A 21,357-nucleotide genomic window follows, 5' to 3' on the forward strand; every position below is an offset into this window, starting at 1 on the left:
GCTATTCCTGCGGCGGGAAGAGAGGAGGTGATTTGCGCGTTTGGCTAGTTTCCCAACGTCGGGGAAGGGGGGGCTATAGTGAAAGATTAGCGTGATAGTGCTCCCTTTAAATACCGGGCACCGACTGATCACAGCGTCTCATTCATAGCATATCCTCGGCCAGTGCAGCTATCTGGTACGCGCTCCCGTCCCCAAACCTAACCCGCGACATGGCAAACGCTTACCTGCAAGGAGTAGAGATCTCTGCATCACAGTTCCTGGATATTTTTCACCATTATGATAACGATGGTAATTTATTCTTTAAGATTGTGGATTATTCATGCAGATGGCACTGAAGTAAAACGATTTTTGGGAAGTTTTGCGACCAAAGACCCTCATGGACCATTTGCGCTTTTTAGCGGATTTTCGAAAATATGTAGTAGCCTACAGTATATTGAATGAAAAAGTTGATTTAGCTGTCAAGACTGATATTTGTTCTCTCAACTTTATCCATTGACAAATTAGATTGACAAATATTTGATTTAGAACCATTAACCACCATTTTATAGCGACATTTTCAATATTTACAAAACTATAAATGACTGGAAAATATTATTATAATATGGTGATAGGTTTAGGCACTAAAATGGAAGTGCAGTCATACAGCTGTCATGAAACGGCAAATGATGGATTTGATCCTATGCGTAATGTTCTTAAACTTAATGTAGGCTACTTTACGCATGTCTTTGATTGATTTGGTGCTTACTTCTTGCAGGTAATGGATATATTGAAGGGAAGGAGTTGCAGAGTTTTATAAAAGAACTTCAGCAAGCTCGAAAACAGGCAGGACTTGTAAGTAAACTGAATTATTTTAAAAATTTTAAACTCTAAAACATGAATGTATTGGCAGTGGGCCTGACAACTAATTGTCTTCTCAAACTGAACTGTATCTAGTATTTAAATGCGTTTGGTGTGACCCTCATTCCAATTACCTTCATCAGATAGGTCATACCGTAGGCCAGACATATTGACATTGTGAAACCAATGGGTGGTTGATTAGGCTACTGGTGGTGCCACAGTTGAAAGCGTTCAAGTTAAAACAGTGTGTGTGTGTGTGTGTGTGTGTGAGGGAGAGGGAGAGGGAGAGGGAGAGGGAGAGGGAGAGGGAGAGGGAGAGGGAGAGATATTGGGGTGAGTGGGGTGGGGAGAAAGAAAACTCAGTGCACCATTACAGGCACCAAGCCGTTTTACCCCTGATGCTGGTATTATGTGCACACCCTACAAGTTTTGTGTCAGTTGTGTCTGTTTCAGTAGTGACATAATGTTGTCTTGTCAACATCCTCATCACTCATAATAGTGATATTTGCTGTGTAATAATAATCTGTAGTATGTCATGTTTTTTTTTCTAGAATAATCAAAAGGTTGGATTATAAAATGCAGTATAGAGCATGTCATTGACAACATTTAATTTACAGAAGAGTCTAAATGCATATTTTAGATTTGTTGTTTGTTCAATGATCACAGGGTTTTCTCAAGAGATGGAAATGGTGCATTTCATGTAACGCTTCACTGAGCTTCCATTTTAAAGTACTGTCATGATATTGTGAAACTGGTTGTTCTTAATTGACCCTTCACTAAGTCCCACCCCCCTTGGTTACTGTTGCAACCGCGGACAACATTTTCCCTGGAAGCACAAATCCCCCTTCTAACCACTGGCGAAATCCCCTCACAATGATCTCAAACTGTGTTTTTCATACACAATGAAATTATACACTGACTACCCCTTGCTAATCAAGAAATTCTCTGGTATGTTGTAGTGGATTGTCATTATAATTGCTTCACTGGAACCTGGTAAAATTATGTTTGTAGTGTGGCTAGCCAATGAATCTATGGCTCTGAATTCACTGTCAGCATGCAGTCGAAGCGTACTAACCCCTTTTGGAGTTAACTAGTGCTCTCAAATCGTATCCTGATGTCGACAGCAGATTGGAGTTGTATTAATAACATGGCTAACTTAGCTAGCTAACATACATTTCGAGAAAACAAGTTATATTTAGTGGCAAGCTAGCTAGCATTAGCAACGTTTGGTGGTCAATAAGCCTGAGAAATAGCTAACCAGATGAACTACCAAACAATGTAACAAAAGTATAATTTTGGATTCTAAAAATACTCCATAAACAGGCTCTGGAATCACAAGTACCACTGGTGCATTATTCCATTGTTTAGCCATTTAAAACATGTATTTTTTTTTAAAGAACTCAGGTTTTCTCACAGCCCTCAACTGGCTTTTATGTGTTTCAAACATGAGCTTCCCTGAGGTGTAGTACTCGAGACAGTTGCTATCCATTGGAGCGCTATGATTAGTTGGCCAGAATTCTGGGGCGGGGCTTAGCGAAGGGTCAATTGACATTGATTAATACATTATGACTAGTTATGAGGTGTCAAGTACATGTCTGGTCTACCAATATTCCATGTCTTTCCATGCCTGAACGACATGGAACAACCCCATATTGCTGTTGCGTCAAGTTGATGGGTTGATGGATGTATTTCCCACATTTCCATCTTGCTCAACTGTAAGACCCGATGCAGAAAAAGCAGTTTTGGAAAATTCTGTTTTCCATTCTGACCTTGTTATTTGACATTGGTATTTTTATTTGTGTCTCTACCCAGCGTTTTGGGGTTTGAATTGGATTGAGTGACCCATTGCTCAGTGACAAATAGCACTGCAGTGCACTTTCCTACTTTGCATTTGGGAAAGGTTAAACACTTATTTCCCATTCTGTGTACAAGCAATTAGCCAAGCCTCTATAGAGCAAGCCATTTGGCACTCAATCCCAGATCTTTAAACAGGAGTAATGGCTCAACGTTTGCCAGACACTGAAAACACCTTTTGATTTACTCTATGGGGAGAGAGCACGTTGGGGAGTTGATTATGGAAAATCGCAGCATTTACAATCAAATTAAGTGGCCATTTACAACTGCCCAATCAATGGCCAGTGAGAAAACACCATTGAAGTGCATTTTGAAGTAGGATTGGAGTTATTAGCATATCTGACACCACCTTATGCAGAGAGATGCCAAAGATGGTTTCCACATTTTGCATGGGCATCATCATCAGAGAGATCAATACAGAGATCAATGATTGGTTTTGACTGCATAGTGCATGCAGTGTGTTGATTGGCTCAGGGTCTTCTTACTTTGAAATTCCATGGAATTCAATAAAACATGCACTTTAACATTTGCAGAGTCACTTGACGTTGGATAGTGGACATGATTTTGATTATGTCATGCAGCAATAAAGATGGCTTCCAAAGATGGCCGCCATGCATCTACTCAATGGACACACACATGGGCTAGAAGAAGAGCTCACTCTTAGTACATCTTCCTTTCATACGACATAATCATTTTACCCCGAAAGACAAGGCCAATGTTAGAATATTGCCTACTTTCTACATGTTGCTACGTATTGCCTACGTTCTACGTGTACACTTTTTTCTCCAGTGAGTATGCAAGGTGGTCTTCTTCTCTAGAGTTAACCTCGTGCCAGGTTCTCTGAAAGGAAAATTATGAAATGATAATGGTCGTATATTTGGAAGATATTTGGTCAGCGCTGGTGTGATACTGGGATTTACAGATATTTGTTTATAGCATCTCAGGATATGGTTCACATTGTTCTTGAAGCAATGCATTGCTTTTATTGATTGTGTTTTGTAGGTGAAATGCAAATGTAAAAATGTGTGTCCTACTGTGTTTATATTCCTATTATAGAAAGGCTCTATAAAACAGACATTAGTTAGTACTAAGGTACTTCTGATGTTCTCATAAAAACATATAGTACTAACGCCTCAATCACACCGATAGCGTCATTGCATTTTTGTACAGCAAAAGTACATTCATTTCCAATGGAACGCTGAGTTTGCCTTGCAGCATTGCGTTGCAGAGGCATTTGCAGTGCGTTCTGTGTGGTGCATACGTTTGATTTATCAAACGTATGCGTCAAACTGTATGCGTAGACGACTTGACAGAAATGGTAGTAGAAGGTGAATGTTAAACTTTTGTTGAACACATATCCATTTTGCGCAATGATGGTATAGGTGTGGTCTAGGTGTAAGATACACTAATATTGATTTTTTATCCTTGGATATCAAATTTAATCTAGTTGTTTTTTTACATCTATCTTACAATTAATTTACTTTTACCATCGACACAATGGGAGTGAGAGATCATAGTAAAGGCCATGTCCATCTTTTACAGCAATGCTCAATTTGCAGCATAAAGCCTAATTTATACCTTACACAAATATGCAACACAAGAACGCAATTAACTATGCATGCAATAAAGCCCACTTCATCAGGCTTACCGCAAGGCCATGTAGCAGATAAGTGCTACCCTTTAAGTGTTACACATCATACAGTATCTACAGTATCACATTGTCACATGTAACACTTCCCAGTCCCAACATAGACAATCTCAAATGGCTGCCTTTAAAGGCCCAGTGTGTAGTCAAAAACGTGATTTCCTATGTTTTATATATATTTCCACATTATGAGGTTGTAATAATACTGTGAAAATTGCTAAGAAGCTGTTTTTGTTTCTTTTTGACCATTTTAATGGAAAACAATCACAGTAAGCTACTTAATTGTTATCCATAAATCATTTGATATTGAGATAAAAATGGCTGCATTGGACCTTCATAAGCATCTTCTATTATAACTTATTTTAGCATTCTCTAGAGGCACTTCATATGCTTCTATGAAAGTACCTGACAGTATCAGTGCCTCGTCAACTCGATTCAATTACACTGAACGTGTCAGTGGAGATCTCTATCCCTCCACACCAGGCATTACATCAGTAGCTGGCTGGCTGTGCAGCCAGGTCAACTGTGATACAAGTCAGTATTCGACGTCCATCAATGTCTGAGGACGTCGGAAGATGACATGGAACCAGCCTCTAGGGGCAACAGTGAGGGCTCATACCTTCAAGTAGGTTTTGGTTTTACTAGGGCGTTGTGAACGGGAATGGCAGATGGGCGTAAGCATCTGATTCGAAAGGTTGCAAGTTCTAATCTAGCGATAGAATGTTGTTTTTATATATATATTTTTTAAATATATCCCAAACCTTAACCATTCAGAGTTAATGCCTAACCTTAAGAATTTTGAATAAATGCCTGAACTTAACCCTGACCATAAAAATTCAGAGTTAATGCCTAAACTTAACCTTAAACACTTTGAAACTTTACATTTGGAACAACTTCGAAATTTGCCATTTGAGAAACATGGATCAACGTCTAATTCTGACGTGAGACTTTGAGAGCTGGTTAGGCCCCTCCGTACATGCATAATCAATACTTCTCGTAGCCATCTGTATGTGTGCAGCGACATGGACGGACCTGTGCAAAACTCTATTAGAATTGTGCTCTGATGGGTGAAGATTACAACACTCGCTCCTAATCTAATTCAGATTGGATAACATGGCCGTCTGCTTAGCATGTTAAATGGTGTTTGTGAGGACACAAGGTATACAAGGTCTTTCACGGCACCAAGTGCCTACTAAATAGCCTTTCTAGATAATTGAGCAGATTACTGAGCCCTCATGTTATCAGTGCTTGTATTTCAAACTACTAAAAGTTTCAAACTACTAAACTACTTCCCTGCATAAAACATAATTACTTGTTATAAGGATGTGTGAATCCCTATTTAGTTTCGTTGTCAACTAATTATATGTTTATATGTTGAGATGTGTGTAATTCAAGGCAAAAGCTACTGCAATTAATTGACACTAATTTTCTCTCTCATAGGAGCTTACAGACCAAATGAAGGCTTTTGTACAGGAATATGAGAAAAATACAGATGCCAAAATTGGAATTGTTGAGGTGAGAATCTACATAAACTCATGATGCAGTATACACACACAGTAGGTTAAGACCCACTTAGAATTTGGGACTTTCAGGGACACCAGATCTTGAAACACTGACAGGTTTAGAGGGGGCTTCTCCCTCTATGAAAGGTTCAAATATAATTTTAAAAGATAGTCACTTGGCCAAGGGGATTCATAGCTCTGCTATAGATGGATACTCTGAAGCATTAGCTGACAGAAAGGGTCCTGACAGGGTCATTCAGCTCTTCACAAACACACCAACGTACTCAAACACACAATGATTACACAAAAATAGAGGTAAGATGCATAATTTGAAAGTGGAAATAACATCTATTGTGTTTGGAATACGAGATTGCCGTTTAGATTAGGCTCTCCAGGAGCATGATGGAAGAACAGGAGTCCTGTATGAATACACATTTTTGGCATGGGGTGTCTCAATGCCCCCGGAATGGTTATATTGCAGCTGTCTGATGGATAGTCTCGCAGGAGTAGTCTGAAAGTTTAGGCCGGGTCTCAGCCAGCTGGGTTTGGTCACTGGGCAAAAACTGGTAGAATCAATATTGTTTCACGTTATTTAAAAAAAATAAATGTGGCAGACCAGTGGGTTTGATCAAGACGTTTACACAGATCAGACAGACACAAGTGTGATACCTCAGTTTCAAGGGTATTTGTTTAAAACAAAGAAAATGTAAAGAAACCAGTCTCCTCCAGAAGACCTCTTCCAGGTTACCGTCTTCTGGGCTCCGGGGAACGCTGTCTCCTCTGGGGTAGAACACGAGCCCCTCGGTTCTAGCAGACCGTGAGGACGTCTGTCCGGTAGTGACCTCTCACTACCGCCAACCCTCCCGTGTGCTGCCCTCCTGGCAGCTTTATGGGCCCCGTATGGCTGGTGAGCAATCAGCCCCTTGATTACTCACCAGCCTCAATAAGGGGCTGATTGCTCACCAGCCTCAATCAGCCCCAATTAGTCCTGGCCGGAGGACCCGTTGAGACCTGGCACGTCCAGCAGAGGGAGCCACCGCCGCGTGATGTAGACTTCGACTGTCACCAGGCCTCTACGAGTCTCTCCCTGGTGGGTTGTCCGCAATACGCCACACAAGAATCAACTGGTGACTCAATCATTTGTGTCCTTTCCCCTGATTTAGACCTTGGCTTGGGCGCACTGGGCCTTTGCCATATGTTCCCTTACCACTGGCCATATGCCTGTCATCCGCTCCCTCATTGTCTCTACGTGTTCCACCACGCTGCGTAAGGAGGTTGGCTAGGCTTCCCACACCTCCCGTAGGGGAATGGCCTCGGGATAACGGGTGGCATAATCTACTATTACCAGGATGTACCGGTGTCCTCGGGCCATTTTTACCAGGGGTCCAACGATATCCATGGCGATGCATTCAAACGGCACTCCAATGATCGGTAGGGGAACCAGCGGGTTCCGGAAGTGTGCTTTTGGGGCGGTGATTTGACACTCGGGGCAGCTGCGGCAATAGCCTTCCACGGCCTGCCTCATCGCGGGCCAGTAGAACCAGGCATTTCCGGGTCTTCTCCATTCCCAGGTGCGCCTCCAACAAATGGGTGTGGGCCAGCTGAAGAACGGTTCTGACGTACCAGCGGGGCAGCAACAGCACCTCTCGAAGTTCCCCCTGTTCGTGGGACACCTGATACAACAGGTATCGCCAGTCACTCACCCCCAGAACAAGCTGGCCATCCACCGCTATCACTTGGGCCGCGGCGGCTTTCAAGTTCGGATCCTCCCACTGGAAATTGAAGAGGGGAAGCATGGGCTCATCCTCCGGTTGTTCACCAGGCGAGGTTGGTTCTGGCGCCCCCTCGGACCCCCAACTCCAGGTCGTGCCTCCACATTGCCGCGAACAGCGAACAATCTAGTCCCACGAGGAGGGGTACCGGCAACTCAGGTACAGCACCCACCACCATCTGACAGCTTCCTTGTGGCGTCACGATGGTGGCCTGCCTGGTCGAATACCGCCTGCCCGGTTGAATGTCGCCATGGACACAGGAGACTGACACAGTGTTACCACACTCCCAGAATCCAACAGAGCGTGTGTGTCGTGACCATTGACTTTCACCGGCACCATGGGTGGTTCACTGTATGCCCAACATGAGATGAGGTAGTTTACTGCATGGCCCGGCTCATCTCCAGGGCCCGCTGATGGCATTGACTCCTCTTGACCCGAGCAATTTCATGAGAGGTGTTCCCGAGCGCCACACTCAAAACATCTCCTTCATTCTTCATCCACCTGGGGTTGTTGGCAGCGGGTCGACTCTCCCCCGGCTGTCTCTCCGTGGGTCTGCAGTCCTGTCGGATTGGGGAGTACAGTGGTGGGGTCATCCTTCTTTCCCCTCCGACAGCTCCCGGACTTGGCCTGCATCCCTTTCAGCAGGGCCTTTGTATTCTGGTATGTCTCCACAGCTCACAAGAGGTCCTCCAAGCTCCAAGGTCTGGGCGCGTAGGTTTGCCGCCCTCTTCATGTGAGGTAGCACCCGTAAGAAGCGATCCATGACCACTTTGTCGATAACATGGAGGGTGGCTACATCGGTTAGGAGCCATGCTCTGGTGATGCACTGTAGGTCGCTCATCTGGGTTCGGGGGGAAGCTTCGGCCACAAACCTCCAGTCGTGGACCAGTTGGGTCCGACGGGCCAGGCTGTACCCATAGTGGCTGAGTACCTCCCTCTTGAGACAGTCGAAGTTAGCCGCCTGTTCGGTGTTGAGTTCATAATACGCCTTTTGGGCATCTCCGGACAGGGAAGGGGCCAGCAGACTCGCCAAATTCGCCTTGGGCCAACCTTCCCGGAGTGCCCTCCGTTCAAACGTGCAGAGGTAGGTCGTCATCCTCAGTTAGCTTAATTAAAAACTGATTGGGATGCGATTCAGTCTGCGTTTCTCCTCGCAGCTTCCTGACGTCCTCCAGAAGGCGGACATTCTGTAGCCGCTGTTCTTCCAGCATTCGTTCCTGAATGTTCTGTTGCGCTTGTTGTGTCCGAACAAACTGAGCTATCAACTCGACCATGCTGATACTGAGTAAACGTCAACCCTGGTCTGATCACGTTCTCAGACTTGCCCTGTCCGGTAGCAACCCTCCCATGTGCTGCCCTCCTGGCAGCTTTACGGGCCCCATATGGCTGGTGAGCAATCAGTCCCTCTGTCTGTCACAAGGCCTCGACGAGACTCCCCTGGTGGCTTGTCTGCGGTACGCCACAATGATGACATTGAATCAATGTGGAAAACTGATCTGATTTGCAAAAAGTAATCAACATAAGGGAATTTAGTATTTTTTTCACCCAACTTTAACCTAAATCCAATGACATAGTGACATTTTTTTGTTGATTTCACGTTGAATTCTCATTAGTTGACAACTCAACCAAACGTAAATCAAAACTAGACGTTTATTAAATGACATCTGTGCCCAGTGGGTGGTGGCTAAACTGTCACAGGGTGCCATTCTTTGCCACTGATCAACTGTTAAAAATAAATGGGATGTTGAACCAATGTAACCATGTTTCAGGACAATACAGTGTTATCTCTTATATATTTTCCTCTTTTCTCTGTGTGACAGCTAGTACAAATATTGCCCACAGAGGAGAACTTCTTGTTATTTTTCCGGCAACAATTGAAGTCTTGTGCGGAATTTATGCAGGTATTTTTCTATTAACCAATATGATCTATTTTAAATGTTTTCAAGTGGCTCATGGCATAAATATAGTTTTTAACTGATTTAACTATTCTCTCCTCATTGATGATACAAACCCCTATTTCACTCATTGTCTCATTACAGGCTTGGCGATGTTATGATGCAGACCATAGTGGCTACATTGAAGCAGATGAGCTGAAGGTGAGCAATGCTGGACTGTAACTTGCCTCCCAATTTGTATCTTGATGAACTGTCTCACTGTCCTCCCTATTTCATTAAGGGGATATAGGCTCACAAGGAGCCTCTGAGGTCAAGGCTCATCTGGACTGTAACTTGAAATCCCTTTTTTATTGTAAATCATTTTGGTAATTGAGCATTTTGTAGGAATCTCGGGGGAGTTTTGTCTTTCTTAACCCCAATACCAAAGTTTCACTCATATACAGTACCAGTCAAAAGTTTGGACACACCTATCCATTCAAGGGTTTTTCTTTATTTTTTACTATTTTCTACATTGTAGAATAATAGTGAAGACATCAAAACTATGAAATAACACATATGGAATCATGTAGTCACAAAAAAAGTGTTAAAAATTTAAATATATTTGAGATTCTTCAAAGTAGCCACCCTTTGCATTGATGACAGCTTTGCACACTATTGGCATTCTCTCAACCAGCTTCATGAGGTAGTCACCTGGAATGCTTTTCCAACAGTCTTGAGTTCCCACATATGCTGAGCACTTGTTGGCTGCTTTTCCGTCACTCTGCAGTCCAACTCATCCCAAACCATCTCAATTGGGTTGAGGTCAGGTGATTCTGGAGGCCAGGTCATCTGATGCAGCACTCCATCACGCTCCTTAGTCAAGTAGCCCTTACACAGCCTGGTGGTGTGTTTTGGGTCATTGTCCTTTTGAAAAAAAAATGATAGTCCCACTAAGCGCAAACCAGATGGGATGGCTGTGGTAGCCATGCTGGTTAAGTGTGCCTTGAATTCTAAATAAATCACAAACCGTGTCACCAGCAAAGCACCATCACACCCACCTCCTCCTACTCCATGCTTCACGGTGGGAACCACACATGCGGAGATCATCCATTCACCTACTCCGCGTCTCACAAAGACATGGTGGTTGGAACCAAAAATCTCAAATTTGGACTCATCAAATCAAAATCAAATCAAATGTATTTATATAGCCCTTCTTACATCAGCTGATATCTCAAAGTGCTGTACAGAAACCCAGCCTAAAACCCCAAACAGCAAGCAATGCAGGTGTAGAAGCACGGTGGCTAGGAAAAACTCCCTAGAAAGGCCAAAACCTAGGAAGAAACCTAGAGAGGAACCAGGCTATGAGGGGTGGTCAGTCCTCTTCTGGCTGTGCCGGGTGGACCAAAGGACAGATTTCCACCGGTCTAATGTTCATTGCTAGTGTTTCTTGGCCCAAGCAAGTCTCTTCTTCTTATTGGTGTCCTTTAGTAGTGGTTTCTTGCCACCACACCAGTTAATTGCCAATTTCTGAGGCTGGTAATTCTAATGAACTAATATTCCTCTGCAGCAGAGGTTACGCTGGGTCTTCCTTTCCTGTGGTTGTCCTCATGAGAGCCAGTTTCATCATAGCGCTTAATGGTTTTTGCAACTGCACTCGAAGAAACTTTCAAAGTTCTTGAAATTTTCCGGATTGACTGACCTTCATGTCTTAAAGTAATGATGGACTGTCATTTCTCTTTGCTTATTTGAGCTGTTCTTGCCATAATATGGACCTGATCTTTTTCCAAATTTGGCTATCTTCTGTATACCATCCCTACCTTGTCACAACACAACTGATTGTCTCAAACGCATTAAGAAGGAAAGAAATTCCAGAAATTAACTTTTAACTAGGCCCACCTGTTAATTGAAATGTATTCCAGGTGACTACCTCATGAAGCTGGTTGAGAGAATGCCAAGAGTGTGCAAAGCTGTCATCAAGACAAAGGGTGGCTACTTTGAAGAATCTCAAATATATTTTGATTTGTTTAACACTTTTTTGGTTACTACATGATTCCATATGTGTTATTTCAAAGTTTTGATGTCTTCACTATTATTCTACAACATAGAACATAGTCAAAATAAAGAAAAACCCTTGAATGAGTAGGTATGTCCAAACTTTTGACTGGTACTATACGTTGGCTATGAACTACCCTAGAGTAGTGTCAAGGAAGTTGTGGAATAATTAAGTTGGATTGATGTGCACTCTGAGTGAGCTATACACTCTATCTAGAACCTAAAAGGGTTATTTGACTCTCCATAGGATAACCCTTTGAATAACCCTTTTTGGTTCCAAGTAGAACCCTTTTGTTCTATATGGAACCCAAAAGAGTTTTACCTGGAACTAAAAAGTTTAGCAAACTCCAGATGTTAACATTTCTTTGATGACATGAAAATAAAGCTCTTTGGCCACGCACGCCTGTGGTGGGTTTCACGCACGCCTGTGGTGGGTTTCACGCACGCCTGTGGTGGGTTTCACGCACGCCTGTGGTGGGTTTCACGCAAACCTGGTTGTGTCTGCCAGGAGGCTGAAACTTGGCCACAAGTGGATCTTCCAGCAAGACAATAACTCCAAGCACATGTCAAAATCCACAAAGAAATGGTTAGTTGACCACAAAAAATCTACATTTTGCAATGGCCATCTCAGTCTCCGGACTTGAACCACATTCAAAACCTGTGGTTTGAATTGAAGAGGTCCATAAGCACAGATGAAGGATATCATGGATCTGTATGAAGAAAAAACATTTTTGAAAAAGGCTCAGTGTCATTATCCTCGCAAGGTGAGGTATTGAAAATAGGGGTGACAATAATTTTGACCCCTATCTTCTTGTGGAAAAAAAGCAACTGTATTAGTATAAAATCATTTCATTTTTCAGTTTTTGTTGAGCATACAATATACAGTGCCTTCAGAAAGTATTCATACCCCTTGACTTTTCCACATTGTTGCGTTTCTTTCCCTCACCCATCTACACACACACAACACCCCATAATGACAAAGTGATAATAAGTTTATTTTTGAAAATGAAATACAGAAATATCTCATTTACATATGTATTCACACCCCTGAGTCAATCCTTTGTAGAATTACCTTTGGCGGTGATGACAGCTTTGAGTCGTCTTGGGTATGTCTGTATCAGCTTTGCACATCTGGATTAGGGGATTTTCTCCCATTCTTCCTTGCAGATTTTCTCAAACTCTGTTAAATTAGATGGGGAGTGACGGCTAATAGCAATCTTCAAGTCTTTCTGCAGATTTTCAAAGGGATTCAATGATCTCAGAGTCTTTCATGTGGCTTTTGGCAAACTCCAAGCGTGACATCATGTGTATTTTTCTCAGGAATGGCTTCCGTCTGGCCACTCTACCATGAAGCCCATATTGGTGAAATGTTGTAGAGACTGTTGTCCTTCTGGCAGGTTCTCCCATCTCAGCCAAAGAACTCTGTAGTTCTGTCAGAGTGGCCATTGGGTTCTTGGTCACCTCCCTGACTAAGGTCCTTCTTGCCTGGTTGGTCAGTTTGGTCGGACGGCCGGCTTTAGGCAGAGTCTGGGTAGGTCCATATTTTTTAAATTTCACCAATGATGGAGACCACTGTGCTCTTGGAAACTTTGAACACTTTAGAAATTGTTTTATACACTTCCCCAGATATATGCCTCATCACAATTATAACTCTGAGATCTACAGACAGTTCCTTGGACTTCATGGTATAGTTTCTGCTCTGACATGCACTGTCAACTGTAGGACCTTATATAGACAAGTGTGGTTCTTTCTAAATCATGTCCAAACAATTGAATTGGCCACAGGTGGACTCCAATCAAGTTGTAGCGACATCTCAAGAATGATCAAAGGAAATTGGATGCACCTGAGCTCAGTTTAGAGTGTCATAGAAAAGGGTTGTGAATACTTATGTAAATTAGGTATTTGTGTATTTAATTTTTAATAAATTTGCTAAACTTTCTAAAAACATGTTTTCACTTTGTCGTTATGGGGTATTGTGTTTAGAAGGGTGAGAACATTTTTCGCCATTTAATCAATTTTGAATTCAGGCTATAACACAACACAATGTGGAATAAGTCAAGGGATATGAATACTTTATGAAGACACTGTAGCTCAGTATTTGTATTATTTATTTTATACAGTCTTTTTTGATCATCTTTATCAAGGGTGCCAATATTTTTGGACCTGACTGTACCTCCCGGACAGCATTGCATTTAAAATGACCTGCTATAGCAGGCGTTGTTGTCAAACTGATCTTTCTGCTTTTGCTTAATTTCCAGAACTTTTTGAAAGATCTGCTTCAGAAGGCTAAGAAACCATATGACGAGAAGAAGTTAGATGAGTATACACATACCACAGTAAGAATATAGTTTATACTTATGCAGCTAACCTCAGCAACAACATTGAGAACAGTGTAGCTAAATGGCTACAACAAATAGCTCTGTACAGTATAGTCCTTCATTTTCTGTTTTGTAGAGCTTTAATTCGTTTATTTATTTTTCTCTTCCAGCTCAAAATATTCGACTCAAACCACGATGGGAAGTTGTGTTTGGCAGAAATGGCAAGGTCTGCTTATGGAGTTTTGTCCTGTGTGATATGAATGATATATCTGTCTACACATCGTGCTGTATATGACCTGAACACAATTCTTCCAATGTGTGTTTTTTTCCCAACAGGCTGCTACCGGACGAGGAGAACTTTCTACTCAAGTTTCAGGTTGGTGGTTATTCCCAGAATAAATCCGAGATGGAATCGAAAAATCAGATTGACCTTGACTCAATTGTCTCCTCTCCCTCTCCCTCCTGTCTTTCTGTTACAGAATGTGAAGATGGCGAGAAGAGAGTTCAACAAGATCTTTGAGTTATATGATCAGGTACGTTCCAATAATACATTGTCATTATGCACCCTCTCAAAAAAATAAGAATCACTCTCTGTCATGGCTTTTTGAATGTTTCAATGCATCTCAAGACACAGTATTAACAAGGACAGAAAGTGCTTCAGAAAGTGCTAGTCTAGGAAATTGCTGCTCTCCAGGGATGCACTCCCTCAATCTTTCTCTCTTATCCTCTTTATCTATCTCTCCTTCTCTTTCTTGCTCTTGCTCTCTCTCTCTGTCTATCTACCAATTTCTCTCCCTATTGCCCTTATTTGTATGCACAATGGATACAGTGCATGTTCCCCCCCTACCACCATCACTCTTTCTCTCTCGCTCTCTCACGTTCTCTCTCTTCCCCCATCCCCATTTACCCCACCCTCTCCCTCTCTCCCCCTATAATGTATGACTGTCTCTGGAGCAAGTCGGCCCATACCTTCTCTCCCGTGGCAGTGCCTGTAATCCATATTGACTGGCAGGTTCATGTTGCACAGGCGGGCAGGCAGGGTGGCAGGCAGACAGGCACGCAGGCATGGAGGCTGACAGGCAAACAGACAGGGAGGCGGGCAGACAGACAGACAGGCAGACAGACAAGGAGGCAGGGAGGGAGGCGTTCTGGGCCTTGCTGATATGTGACATCCAGACAGGTAATTGGAGAAGCAAATGACAATACATTCTTTAGTTTGCCTGTAGAGCATTACAGGACAATTAATCTGAGTGGCTGGCTGGCTGGCTGGCTGGCTGGCTGATCATGCTTTTCCATTTGTTTTAGTCTTCGACCATAGAACCTGGTTTAAAGATTTAGATTGTTAGAAGTGCCATGTTGGCACTAACTGTCCCACATGGTTCCTGATGATGGCGCTCTTGTTGCCAACACAGAGGATTGATTGCTAGACTCTATGGTACAGTATTTCTTTTGCTCTGAATGGAGTTGGACACACAGAGAACTCCCCTAAAGTGGATAGGGATATCCTTATAAAGGTATCAGCGATGTGGTTATAATATTATAATATTGCTTTCAGGGCACACGAGCCAGTACATAGATGACCAAAAACAAACAGTTCAAATTCATGAATAGAAAATATGAGCAAATATCAGAAGGGCCCATGAATAGGCTGTTCAAATATACACATCTGTTCATTAGGCCTATTGTTTTGTTCGTTTTCTGAGATCAGGCTTGTGAGATGCAACGTGGCATCATGTTGACACTGCATACCAAACCAAACCCAAAGGCGGGCTAAATGGTGTGACATTGTGTTTCTTGTGTGTCTCTCTCTGCCTTTCTCCCTCTCTCTCTCTGCCTCTCTCTCTCTGTCCTTCTCTCTGTCTGTCAGGATGAGAATGGCTATATGGATGAGAATGAGCTGGATGCCCTCCTCAAAGATTTGTGTGAGAAGAACAAGAAGGTGGGTTTCCATTCTGTTTCATTGATTCGAGAAGAGCGGAGACTAAGGGCAAGATTCAATCAGTTCCGCCTTAACCCGCGATAATCAAGAACTGCATACCAGTCTCATTGTTTTTATTTAGGCGATGTCTGAGGTGTAACTGCGTTGGAGCTGTCAAATCAGCAAGCAGCTCCCGGCGTTATACTTATCGCGGACATTGTCATTGGATGCGCCAAGTTGAATTAGTAATAAACCTACACCGCTAAAACACCAGCTATGCGGGTGTCAGCTTTCACTGGTTAACGCTTGATCTGATTGAATCTAGGTCTGAACAGTCCAAACAAATATTTTGGGTTTTTCATCTTGAGACTTCAAATATCACAGAGGGCCTCGTTTGTTGCCTGTGGTGATATGATTGGCCTGAGGACAATCACAATACCTCTTCAAACAAACTCATAAGAGCATGTTTAGAGCTGGACAGATATTCAATCTGTCTGTCTGTCTGTCTGTCTCTCTGTCTCTCTCTCTCACAGCTGACTTTAAAAATAGTTTTCTGGATGTCAATATATCAAAGCCATATGTGACCTGCATGTAGAGCCTACTCTTTGTTTCTGCAAATATTTTGTGTCATCTTTATTAGCTAAGCTTTGGGCCGGCGACCATCTCATAGCCGCAGGGGATTTTGAAATGAAAAAGTAGGGTCAATGTCAAATCTGTAAAAGTCAAGGGATGAAAATGAGAAGTTGGATGTCTGCATCTGTTTCTTGTCTCCGACAGGTGCTGGAAGTCAACAAAATCCCCACATATAAGACCGCCATTATGGCGCTATCAGACGGGGGCAAGCTGTACAGGACAGAGCTAGCGCTGGTGCTCTGTGCTGAGGACATTTCAGCCCCTGCACCCTTATAAACCACTCCCCTTTCCACCTAACCACACCCCCTCCATCCCCTTCCAACCTGCCTCCCTTCCCCTCACTCATGAAGTGTTTAAAGATACTGTAGCTTGAAACTCCAAGGATGTAGGGTGTATTTTTGTTTCAGTTTTTGTTTTTCTTTCAAGAAATCTGTCAATTTGCCAGTGACAGTGTGTGCGTAGCTAGGGCACATTATCGGAGACATAGGGTGTCACATACTTTTCAAACCTTTTGTTTCTATACTCTTTGTAAATGTACAGATTTTTGTAACAATGAGATTGATACCACCATTGAAAGTCCCTGTACTTTGTCTTCTCTATACTACATACTCCAACCTCTCATTGGCTGAAAGAGAGGGTGTGTCCCCTACTGACCAGTGACAACAATGTTTACCGTATTGTTAATTAATATCTCTACACCAAGTAGTCAAACTTCTAGTAACAATAACTTATACTATTAGAATTATATCCCGCCAGTAGCCTAAGCAATACGTTACTAAAATGTTTCTGTAATGTGCATGGAAATGAAAAATAAAGAAAATAGCGGAAGAACAGTTCCGTGATGCGAGACAATTTTAAGCTATATATCGTTTTGCAGTGCATGTTAGTTGCTGAAGGCTAGCCTTGTATGGAGGTACTACTGAATGGACAAGCACATATCTCAGAGTTGTGTAGCCTAACCCCCGTGACCCCTGACCTGCCCTGTGTATAACGATGGTGCCAGTCTCAGATGTGCTACATGGACCTTTTTTTGCACTGTAAACAATGCCATGCCCCACCATGCTGGGCACCAGCAACACTGTGTAAGATGTAATAAAAACTAAATTCAACAACTACCTTAAACCCCAACTGTGTGCATCGCTGTGTTGCTATTTGACTGACGTAGGGGGGAATTGACAATGTCAAGAATGAAATGGATGAAACATAATAATAATACATTTAATATGAAAAGCACTGAAGAAAGGCTCTGAAGAAAATAACAAAAAAAGTTTATACAGTGGGGCAAAAAAGTATTTAGTCAGCCACCAATTGTGCAAGTTCTCCCACTTAAAAAGATGAGAGAGGCCTGTAATTTTCATCATAGGTACACTTCAACTATGACAGACAAAATGAGAAAAGAAAATCCAGAAAATCACATTGTAGGATTTTTAATGAATTTATTTGCAAATTATGGTGGAAAATAAGTATTTGGTCACCTACAAACAAGCAAGATTTCTGGCTCTCACAGACCTGTAACTTCTTCTTTAAGAGGCTCCTCTGTCCTCCACTGTCCGTAGTGTGTTACTGATGGTAGGCTTTGTTACTTTGGTCCCAGCTCTCTGCAGGTCATTCACTAGGTCCCCCCGTGTGGTTCTGGGATTTTTGCTCACCGTTCTTGTGATCATTTTGACCCCACGGGGTGAGATCTTGCGTGGAGCCCCAGATCGAGGGAGATTATCAGTGGTCTTGTATGTCTTCCATTTCCTAATAATTGCTCCCACAGTTGATTTCTTCAAACCAAGCTGCTTACCTATTGCAGATTCAGTTTTCCCAGGCTGGTGCAGGTCTACAATTTTGTTTCTGGTGTCCTTTGACATCTCTTTGGTCTTGGCCATAGTGGAGTTTGGAGTGTGACTGTTTGAGGTTGTGGACAGGTGTCTTTTATACTGATAACAAGTTCAAACAGGTGCCATTAATACAGGTAACGAGTGGAGGACAGAGGAGCCTCTTAAAGAAGAAGTTACAGGTCTGTGAGAGCCAGAAATCTTGCTTGTTTGTAGGTGACCAAATACTTATTTTCCACCATAATTTGCAAATAAATTCATAAAAAATCCTACAATGTGATTTTCTGGATTTTCTTTTCTCATTTTGTCTGTCATAGTTGAAGTGTACCTATGATGAAAATTACAGGCCTCTCTCATCAAACTTGCACAATTGGTGGCTGACTAAATACTTGTTTGCCTCACTGTATGTCTACAGCAGATTTCCTTCATTTAGCCTTTACCTATTTCATTTGTAATATATAATAAGTTGTGTCAACAAGGCTGTTTCCCAGTGGTCTCTTGAGCTCCTGACTCTACAACCTGATGCCTTAGCAGCAGTGTTGAGGGTTACGCGTTTCAAAAGTAACACGTTACATAATCGGATTACTTTTAATGAGTAATGGAGTAAAGTAACACGTTACTTGTTCAAATTGGGTAATATTATTACAGTTACTTTGTCAAACAACGCCTGCGTTACTTTCAGAATCATATCTCTACCGGGACGGGTGTTTCCATCATCCGATCTTGACTTGTTTCCTCATTTAGTTTTTGAGTGAGTGGAGAGTCTGTTTGGAGAAATGTCATGACAGCTCTGTCATTGCCAACAAAGGGTATATAACAAAGTATTGAGATAAACTTTTGTTATTGACCAAATACTTATTTTCCATCATAATTTGCAAATAAATTCATTAAAAATCCTACAATGTGATTTTCTGGATTTTTTTTCTCATTTTGTCTGTCATAGTTGAAGTGTACCTATGATGAAAATTACAGGCCTCTCTCATCTTTTTAAGTGGGAGAACTTGCACAATTGGTGGCTGACTAAATACTTTTTTGCCCCACTGTATATACAGGTGTCGTCAGATCTGGTGGACAGGAGAACAAAGTTAACATAGGTATTTGAAAGCTATTCTGAACAGCATAGTTATCTGTGCCTTAAACAAGACCAGAGACTCTACAGCCCTGACATTGACTGGAAGTTCCACAGTCGAGGGGCTGTAAAACTGAAAGACCCTGTCACCCATAAATGTTTGTCTGCAGTGGGGCTGCTGAACAAGTACAGACCTGGAGGTTCGAAGGGTGTGTGTGGGGTAGGAGGGTAGAATGAGGTCAGACAGGTACTTGGCGCCACAGTTGTGGATAGTTTGGTAGGTGTGAACCAGGATTTTAAAGTAAATGCATGAGCATATGGGGAGCCAGCGGAGGTTGAACAGCACTGGAGGGATGTGCTTACAGGGGGAGGTGAGGACACTTCAGATGGAACTTCCTTAACCTGTGTGCCAATCTGTTTCTGCTTTGGCCAACTTGTCGTTGCAACAATGCAGTGTTGCTGAATGCAGAAACAGTCTGGTGCCCAGGCCAGGAGCTTTCTGTAGGCATAGGGGCACTTGAAGTTACATGCTGCTTTATGACAGACAGAGGGAAGCATTAACCTTATAAATCCCTGCACTGAGTGGAGGCATTGCTCGGTCCTCTGTCCCCCATGCACTATGCAGTGAGTTTAGACAGCAGGATGATTTTATCTCCTAATTGGGCAGCTGCTGGCATCTCCGTCAGAGTTGGTAAAGGTATAGCGATGGCTTATCTGAGGTTAGCTGCAGTATGTACTTGCCTAGTTAAATAAAAGTTTAAATGTAGCAGGTGTGAAGTGTGTGTCTGTGTGTTTCTGTATGTGCCTAATGGAACTCTGGGACGTGAAAGGGTAGGGGTATGAAGTAGGAAGAGGGGAACAGGCTGCATTATGGGAAAGCTAATTGTAATTAATAAAAGCAAGGTACTCTTCCACTCTATACGTTGATGTCTGTTTCCCTCGACACAGAACAGGCATACCCCTGACCTTAAAAGTATGGCCAAAGGAGAATCTGCAAACAGATTGGACACTGGTTCAACACAATTAAAGATGACAAAGGAATAACCAGATGAAATTGTCATTTTTTTCAATTGGACATTTCCACAAACCTCATAGGATAGGTAAATAAAACTCCACCACATTTCATTTTCTCAGCTAAGTGTTGCTGACACCACAATCAGAGTAATAGTGTTTATCCTGGATATACTCCAACCCTGTGAGACACATACACACAGCTTTAGCAGGAGGATCAGTGAACTGGTGCTTTGTGTTGGATTGAAAGGACGTTTCCTCCGTTGTGCTTGTCCTATGGCATCAGACACTGTCCAGCGCCCTCTGTTCAATGGGGGAGGACAAGGTCTGGTGGCGGAACAGGGAAAATGTGACCCGACAATCCAACTGTAAGAGAAGGCTTTGTGGCTCCACTGCTCTAATGAATACAGGAAGGGAGGAAAATAAAATAGAAAATGTAAGGATGAGTGGGGGAGGGGGTTCAGACAGACAGGGGGAAGAGGGATGAAAGGGAAAGAGTTAAAGGAGGTAAAGTGAGGTAAGGGGGAAGTAGAAAAGGGAGGAAATGGAGAGTATGAAAGATAACAGTAGTGTGACTTGCACAATACAAATAGAGATGGGAGGGAGTGGGGTTCTCTGTGCCTCTGTAGAGAAGCTCACTGGCACAATGCCTACACATCACAGTAAGATAGCTATGCCTAACAATGAGACATGGGCTACTTCACGTTTGGCGACATTTTCATTTAGCGTCACGTATGGTGCACCATTAAAAGGCTTAGGCCCAATTCCAACATTGTCAAAATACATCACGTCCTTCCTTGAAGTAACCAATCGGTATGTGATTGGATGCGTGAAGGATGTTTCCATCTTTTTCCATTCACCAATGAAGCCTTGGCACATCAGTGATTACTTCAAAGAATATTAAAACACATTTACGAAGAATTGAAACGGTTCATCAATGATTATGCATTCGACAAGCTTTTCAACTTGCTACAAATTGCACTTCTGACCAAGAACAGCTCATTCAGGTTATTTATTTCTAACAGCTTAGCAGCGTATTAGATCCATGT

The 21,357-nt window shown here is 42.6% G+C and overlaps 1 protein-coding gene across 1 annotated transcript; it reads left to right on the forward strand.

Moving 5' to 3' along the window:
- Positions 1-209: 209 nt before the first annotated feature.
- On the forward strand, positions 210-16,681 carry LOC120047643 (calbindin-like). Its single transcript, XM_038993189.1, has 11 exons — positions 210-288; positions 755-831; positions 5,777-5,851; positions 9,431-9,511; positions 9,650-9,706; positions 13,795-13,872; positions 14,025-14,080; positions 14,191-14,230; positions 14,334-14,387; positions 15,722-15,793; positions 16,550-16,681. The coding sequence occupies exons 1-11, from the start codon at positions 210-212 to the stop codon at positions 16,679-16,681; spliced, it is 801 nt and encodes a 266-aa protein (XP_038849117.1).
- The last annotated feature ends 4,676 nt before the right edge of the window (positions 16,682-21,357 follow it).

The sequence above is a fragment of the Salvelinus namaycush genome, chromosome 5, assembly GCF_016432855.1.
Source record: "Salvelinus namaycush isolate Seneca chromosome 5, SaNama_1.0, whole genome shotgun sequence".
Lineage (NCBI taxonomy): Eukaryota > Metazoa > Chordata > Actinopteri > Salmoniformes > Salmonidae > Salvelinus > Salvelinus namaycush.

Coding starts and splice junctions, on each gene's coding strand:
- LOC120047643 (XM_038993189.1), top strand. CDS start 210: ATGGCAAACGCTTACCTGCAAGGAGTAGAGATCTCTGCATCACAGTTC. Junction 14,388..15,721: donor TCTTTGAGTTATATGATCAG/GTACGTTCCAAT, acceptor TCTGTCTGTCAG/GATGAGAATGGCTATATGGA. Junction 15,794..16,549: donor TGTGTGAGAAGAACAAGAAG/GTGGGTTTCCAT, acceptor TGTCTCCGACAG/GTGCTGGAAGTCAACAAAAT.